Source organism: Myotis lucifugus, unplaced genomic scaffold (assembly GCF_000147115.1).
Source record: "Myotis lucifugus unplaced genomic scaffold, Myoluc2.0 scaffold_138, whole genome shotgun sequence".
Lineage (NCBI taxonomy): Eukaryota > Metazoa > Chordata > Mammalia > Chiroptera > Vespertilionidae > Myotis > Myotis lucifugus.
In genome coordinates this window covers 3,396,837-3,405,024 of record NW_005871186.1, presented here as the reverse complement: position 1 = coordinate 3,405,024, position 8,188 = coordinate 3,396,837, and the positions used below count along the sequence as shown (strand labels likewise).

The following is an 8,188-nucleotide window of genomic DNA, read 5'->3' as shown; positions in this document are numbered from 1 at the left end:
TTTCTTTCATATGAGAGAACTTTGGTCTTGGAGGTATTAGGGGGTGTTGGGGAGCCATGTGATGCCTAAATCACTCCTTAGCTATTTGATTCCTCTACTGCTTACCCTTGGCCACAGGTCCTGAATGTTCTTCCTTGGCCATGCAGCAGTCACTGCTAACATGGAGACAGCATGATGACTTTCTAGCTCAGGAATCAGTGGTTGTAAGTTCTTGTCTGATTCTGTCACAAAATAGATCTGGGACTGTGGGCCATGACTTCTTTCTAGAGTTTAGTTTTCTGACTTTGCAAAATGATGATTGGGGAATAGCATATGTTGGGAATCTGAATAATTTCATACACATAGTGTAATTACATGGAAAATGGAACTGGAAGAAATATCTGCCAATTTTCCCTCCTGTTCTCAATAATGTGGCTGTGATACAGAATTCTTTGGCTTTTATGTGGTTGTTATTACCAAGACATTCTGTTTATTTCAGGTCACCGCAACTCTGAACTTGGTGTCTACACCTGTACAACAGCACCTTGAAGGAGAGGGAGATACAGGAGGTGGTGAATCAGATAGCCATTTAGAGATACTGGAGAGAGAAACAAGATATGCATTTATGAAATGACTGGGGAATAATCCAAGGAAGAACCTGATTGTTATTGAAGTCATTAAGCACCATGTAATCTGTAACCTGGCAGTCAAGTGAAGTTTGGGGAAGCTGGATGTCTTCAAATTAAAGAAATTTTCCAGATATTGGGATCTTGGACAGTTTCTGATGAAGGTTAGTGGTATAATACTAGGGAGCCAATGTTGATTACCTCTAGCACCAGCATTCAGAACTTGGGACTATGAGCATGAGAGGAAAATTTCTTTTTAACATCAGCTCCTGAGCATTTAAATCTGGTTATGAGAATTGACCCAGATTATAGATGTATTAGGATATCTAATACTGGAACCTGGTTTCTGAACTTCTTGTCCAGTGCATTTCCACTGGACCCAGTTGTCTTGCCTTGTCTGTGTTTTAAGATCTTGCAGAAATATTGACTAAGTTGAAAATTATTTTTGACGGTTTTCTGAGAAGTATGGGGAAAGAGTGATGGTGATGGTGGTGTTAGTGAGACCACACTAGTATATCGGGAGCTTCCAACCCTCATATCATTAAATTTAACCTGCTATTTTTTTTTTTGCAGTGGTTCTTTGCTCTTCTGAGTGAGGTGATCACCATGATTCTTTCCAATACTTCTTATCTCTTCCCACACACTTTCTTCTTGGCTGGCATTCCAGGACTGACTGCCGCACACATTTGGATCTCACTTCCGTTTTGCTTCATGTTCTTCCTGTCAGTGACTGGGAATGGTGTTCTGCTTTTTCTTATTCGAACAGAACGCTGCCTTCACCAGCCCATGTTTTTCTTTCTTGCCATGCTCTCCTTTGTCGACCTGGTTCTTTCCCTCTCCACTCTGCCCAAGATGCTGGCCATTTTCTGGTTTGGCGCTACAGCCATCAGCTCCCACTCCTGTCTTTCCCAGATGTTCTTCATCCATGCATTCTCTGCCATGGAGTCAGGAGTGCTAGTGGCCATGGCCCTGGACCGCTTTGTGGCCATCTGTAACCCACTGCGTTATGCAACCATTCTTACGCCAGTTGTTGTGGCCAAGATTGGAGGCCTAGTGGTGCTGCGAGGTGTGGGGTTGACCATCTCCTTTCCAAGCCTGGCCCATCGGTTGCCCTATTGTGGTTCCCACACAATTGCCTATACCTACTGTGAGCATATGGCGGTGGTGAAACTGGCCTGTGGGAACACCACTGTGGATAACCTCTATGCCTTTGCCGTGGCAATCTTTCTTGGTGTGGGGGATGTGGCCTTTATTGCCTACACCTATGGGCAGATTGTGAGGACCGTAATTAATTTTCCTTCATCTGAAGCACGTGCTAAAGCAGGCAGCACGTGTACTGCTCATGTCTGTGTTATCCTCTTCTTCTACGGCCCAGGCTTTCTTTCTGTGGTCATGCAGCGCTTTGGCCCACCCACAGCCTCTGCTGCCAAGGTCATCCTTGCAAATCTCTACTTGCTCTTTCCCCCTGCGCTGGACCCCATTATCTATGGGGTCAAGACCAAGCAGATCCGGGAGCAACTGTTTAAAATTCTAACCCCCAAGAGAATTGATCCCACCTGATTATAGTTCTCATCATCTGGACCTCAAGGACCAGGATGACCACCCCCCTGGGGTGGGAGACCCATAGCTCAGGTTATATTTACCTGGTGAGGACAGTGAAGGGAAAGCAAATAAAATTGTCCTGAGTATTTGGAAGTTGGGAAATCTCTTCTGAGGTCTATGGTGTTTAGATATTGTGATGGAAAATTGAGAAGGGCTGGGTATCTCAACTGATCAACCAACAAATAATTTTTGATACCCTTTTCTTCTAAAAGCTTATGTTCTACTGTGTTGATAAGATAAATGCATCATGTAATGAAGAAACAATTAGGAGTTTGACGAACATGAATCAAGTGACTTAGGAGTTCAGGAAGAGATGAACTGGGTGCCAGTTTTAAACATACGAAAACGAGGGCCACTTTCCACCACATGACACTGATATATGAAAAGTTTGTGGGAGTGGAGAGGCTCTCTCATCAGAAAAATTTTGGCATCACAGAAAAAGGGTTCAAAAATTATGGAGATACTTTAGAGTATCCAGTTTATGAGAGAAACTCCTTATATAGTCATGTTCCTTCTCACTCCAGAATTGCAGCTAAGGCTTTAATTTATTCCATGTATTTTTTCAGCCTGGTTTTGAGTGACCCTCTATGTATTATGTAGTTTTATGCTCTGAGAGTAATAATAATTCTTTTATTTCTTCACTTTTAGTCTTAGGCACAGAGATCTGAATTCAAGTTTATTGCACACAACAATAATTGTTTTAACTTATTTTTTTTTCTGTCTTCATTCCTAACTCTCTTGCTCATTTTCTTCTGGTTTCTACCATTGGCACTCATTTTAATATGTTTGTTTGTTCTGAAGTATTTACATGTCCTTGCAATATATGTAGTATTGATTAAGTGTTATGTATTCCTAATATAAATAAATACCCCTCTTTAGTTCCTCAGGTGTCCATGCTTCCTCCAGCCATGGGTATTGTGGCTTATTTCTAATAGAAATGCATATTTCTATCCTTATCCTCAACATGCCTACTCATTTTGAACTTCAGTTCAAACTTCACCCCCTTGAAGATTTTTATAATTAGATCAGTCACTTGTTTTCTGAACTGAGAGCTCTGTGTATATTTACCAGTAAATAAATCTCATTATTTAATAGACTGTCATTTTAGCATATTTCCTCATCAGTCACATTGACATATGGATGTTTTGAAAATATGAATATGTAAATGTCCAAAGTGTAACACAGTAGGTACTCAATAAATTTTTATTGAAGAAATGAAATAATTTGTCACAAAATTACCTTTGCTATCGCAATCACTATTAACACTCTTGTCTTCACTGCTGTCATCATGACTAACACCACTTTTGCTTAGTCTTTTCTAATCGTGTAATTTCAACTGGTGGTATTTTGAATGCTGTGCAGATACAGTAGAGGTCATGGTTACTCTTACAATGAAGATTCATTGCTTTGTGCGAGCATAGAACAAATAGAGAACTAGCACTTGCCTTCCTTTTCATTCTTCGTTTGCTCCCCCTTCCTTCATTATTTTCTTCCTTGTCCTGAGTATTTATCAGGCTCTCAGTGTGACAATGAAATAAAGTTGAAAATATAGAAATTATGATGAAATGAGATAGTGTTGTGGTAGAGATTGGGTCCCAATCCTAGGGGACTAGTTCTCAACAGGAGGTAATGGGCAGGAATGGGACATGAGTCGAGTCTGGTTGAAGCGATAGTATAAATGATCAGGGCTTAGAAGACAAGGGGCCTGGGTTATTGAGTGGGTAGGAGGTGGGTCTGGGCTAAATCTTTCCCAGAGCAGCTTCTGCTCTATGCCATACTCTATTGTCCCTCTTTGCTCTGTTAAATATTAATCTTCAATATTAGTAGTGAGAAGATAGCTCTTCAAAGAAAAGGCAAAAGTGGGCACTCCTCACCAACTTTTGCCTGTGCTTCATGGGCAGCGAAGTTGAAGTGGAAGAAAGTTCTGCAGGAGAGGGGGAGCAGCGACAGGATTGCAGAGGAAGATTCCTCGAGGGTGGAGGATGAGGACCTAGAGGTGTCTAGGTGTTTTGGGCCAAACTAGTTTTGAACAATGTTAGTTAGAATATATCTATTACCATAACATTTCATGACATGAGTTGCTCCTGTTCACCTCTTACTCTATGGTACCGTGAAAACTTGACAAGAAAATGCTGCACATAAACTCTCATTTAATGCCCACAAATGCAAATGAAGAGGATGTGTTCATTATTTTCAATTTCTTTTCCTCTCATGAAAATCTTATACTTTCTACTGACTGGGGACCATTTATTTTATCGCACCTCTTCTACCTCTGTTTTAGTAGTAAGTTCACTGTTTTGTTCCCAAATGAAATTTTTAATTTTTTTTCTTATAAAACAGACCAGCAAACAAACAAACACAGACTGGTGCTCTTAAGGTTCATGTCATTCATATATTTTATCCACTACCTCTCCCACTTATGGAAATATCTCCTGGTTGTTCTTCATTAAATGATAACTTGGTCAGTACCCTGTACCGTACTTTTTGGCCACCTGTGATTCTGGTGGGGACTTCATTATCTCATTGATTTTTTTTTATTCTTGATTTCTTTCCCCCTAAAGATCCCTTCCTCATACCCATTCCCAAGGCATATACTCTAACCTCTTGAGAGATCACTGTATTTGTTTCCAACAGTTCTCCCAGCATCTGTGCTTCACTCTTTTCTATCCATACTCCAGCATGACATTTGACAATGAAATTCTGATTGTGTCTCACTCTTCCGCTTAAAATCCTCACAACTTTCCATTGCCCTTTCACATGACCTACAATGTGCATGCTCAGGTTTCTGCTTACACTCCAGGCTCAGTTCCTGGTACTGCAATCCCAAATTTCACTATTCTGTCAGGTCTTTGACAACGTCAAGTTCCCTTCCCTGCAGCATCAGGGATTTTGTATCTACAGCATTCTCCCACATCTCTCTTCACTTTTAACCCATTCTTCTATCACTGACTTAAATGAGGGAGGACTTTCCGGAACTCCCCAGACTGAGAAGGTTTTTCTTTTATGAGCTTTATCACACTGTAGTTTTAATTTATGACACATAATTGTTATCAGGTATCAGTGATTACATACTTAACATATATCATGTCATGAGCTACGATGACAATGGACATTTGTTATATTGATTGTTTTTTTTCTGACATTTAGCAGAGTACATCGATTTACTAGATATTTAATATCCATTGAGTGAAAAATGAGGCTTCCCACAATCTGTGAATGAAATACTTGTTGAATAGATGAATAAATAGACTGTGCATTTGAAACACTATTCCAAAGGAGAAATGTGGCCACAAGGGTGAACTGGTAGCTGCTTTATCAGGGATAGGACTAAGGGAAAGATTTCCTTGCTTATGGGAAAGTAGGTCTTAGCCCCTCTCTTTAGGAACTTGTTGGGATGGATAATCTGAGAGTCTATATTCACCTCATATCTGCTATGGTACACTGGCCTTGATGTCCATAGACCTGCCACAATCCACCAGAAGAGAAGCAGAGAGCTCAATTAACCTGAGACAAGTGTCATTTATTTTAGGTTGGATTCTCTAGAAATAGACTCTGAGGCAGATATTTGCATGCAAGAAGCTTATTGTGAAGTAGACTTGGGAATGACACTTGTCAAAAGTGGGGAAAACAGGATGGACCAGAGAGAGAAGTTAAACTATGATCCAATTTCCCCAGAGTCTGAGCTGATTATAGGGTAGGTTCTTGAGGGGAATGGTTTTTCAGTGTTGTTTCATATAGAAGAAAGAGGATCAGGTCTTTGTATTCCTATATAGAACTGTCAGTGATTGAGAGCTACACTCAGAAAGGAACATTAGTCTTGGATAATGCAGCTCTATTTGTACAAGAGAGAGTGACTCAATTATGAGCTTTTAGTAGCCAACACTCACAGCAGATGGAGAAATGAACACATTTAACCCAGAATTCACTAAGGAAATTTTTGGAAAGAAAGAAGTAAGAGTGTCAATCTTTGCACATCATGATACTGTATAGAGAGAACCCTAAAGACTCCACAGAAAAGCTACTAGAACTGATCAATGAATTCAGTAAAGTAGTGGGATACAAAATAAATATCCAAAATCAGTTGCATTTTTATATATTAATAATGAACTCTCTGAAAGGGAAATTGAAAAACAACAACAACAACAAACAATCCCATTCACAATTGCTTCAAAAAGAATAAAATACCTAGGAATAAATTTAACCAAGGATGTAAAAGACCTATACTCAGAAAATTATAAGACATTGAAGAAAGAAATTGAAGAGGATACAAATAAGTGGAAGCATATAGCGTGTTTATGGATAGGAAGAATTAACATCATTAAAATGTTCATACTATCCAAAGCAATCTGGTTTGGTTCAGTGGATAGAGCCCATTCACAATTGCTTCAAAAAGAATAAAATACCTAGGAATAAATTTAACCAAGGATGTAAAAGACCTATACTCAGAAAATTATAAGACATTGAAGAAAGAAATTGAAGAGGATACAAATAAGTGGAAGCATATAGCGTGTTTATGGATAGGAAGAATTAACATCATTAAAATGTTCATACTATCCAAAGCAATCTATAGATTTAATGCAATTCCTATCAAAATACCAATGGTGCATTTCACAAAACTAGAACAAATATTCCAAAAATTTATATGGAACCACAAAAGACCCATAGCCATAGCAATAGTGAGAAAGAAGAACAAAGTTGGAGGAATTATGCTACCTGATATCAAATTACAATACAAGGCCATAGTAATCAAAACAGCATGGTACTCACATAAAAACAGACATGTAGAACAATGGAACAGAATAGAGAGCCCCAAAATAAATTCACACCTTTATGGTCAATTAATATGTGACAAAGGAGGCAAGAACATAAGGAAAGAGAGTCTATTCAATACATGGTGGTGGTAAAATTGGAAAGATACATGCAAAAATAATTGATATTAGATTTCCTTCTTACACCATAGATAAGAATACATTCAAAATGGACTAAAGACTTATAGGTTAAACTCAAAACTATAAAAATACTAGAAGAAAACACAGGCAGTAAGATCTTGGATATTTCTCATAGCAATGTCCAGCCTTGGGCAAGGGAAACAAAATAAAAAATAAAGGAATGGGACTACATCAAACTAAAAAGTTTTTGTACAGCAAAGGAAACCATCAACAAAATGAAAGATAACCCACTGAATGGGAGAACATATTTACCAATGATACATCTGATAAGGGGTTAATATCTAAAATTTATGAAGAACTAATAAAACCCAACACCCCAAACAACAAATAATCCAGTTAAGAAATGGGCAAAGGACCTGAATAGACACTTCTCCAAATAGGACATACAGATGACCATTAAACATATGAAAAGATGCTCAACATCACTAATCTTCAGAAAAATGCAAATTAAAACCATAATGAGATATCACCTCACGCCTGTCAGAATGGTTATCATCAATAAATCAACAAACAACAAATGTTGCTGAGGATGTGGAGAAAAGGGAACCCGCATGCACTGTTGGTGGGAATGCAGATTGATGCAGTTACTGTGGAAAATAGTATGGCATTTCCTGAAAAAATTAAAAATGGAACTGCTTTATGTTCCAACGACTCCACTTCTGGGAATATATCCAAAGAAACCTGAAACAATATACTCATTGCAGCATTATTTACAATAGCCAAGATTTGCAGCCCAAGTGTCCATCAGTAGATGAGTGGATAAAATAGCTGTAGTACCTTTACACAGTGGAATACTACTTGGCCATAAGACAGAAGAAACTACTGGACCTTTTGCTATAGCATGGATGGACCTGGAAAGTATTATGCTAAGTGAAATAAGCCAGTCAGAGAAAGAAAAATACCATATGATTTCACTTATATGTGGTATCTAATGAACAAGATAAACTAACAAACAATTAAAAAAAAAGAGCGTTTTGGGTCTGAGTTTGACCTGCAAGAATGAGAAATATGGGCTTATAGAGCAATGTGAAT

General features: G+C 38.6%; 1 protein-coding gene across 1 annotated transcript; it reads left to right on the top strand.

Annotated features, from left to right (window-relative positions):
* The first annotated feature begins 1,211 nt into the window (after window positions 1-1,211).
* Window positions 1,212-2,165, top strand: LOC102441438 (olfactory receptor 52K1-like). The gene has a single exon (XM_006094572.1). The coding sequence runs from the start codon at window positions 1,212-1,214 to the stop codon at window positions 2,163-2,165; it is 954 nt and encodes a 317-aa protein (XP_006094634.1).
* Window positions 2,166-8,188: the final 6,023 nt, after the last annotated feature.

Coding starts and splice junctions, on each gene's coding strand:
- LOC102441438 (XM_006094572.1), top strand. CDS start 1,212: ATGATTCTTTCCAATACTTCTTATCTCTTCCCACACACTTTCTTCTTG.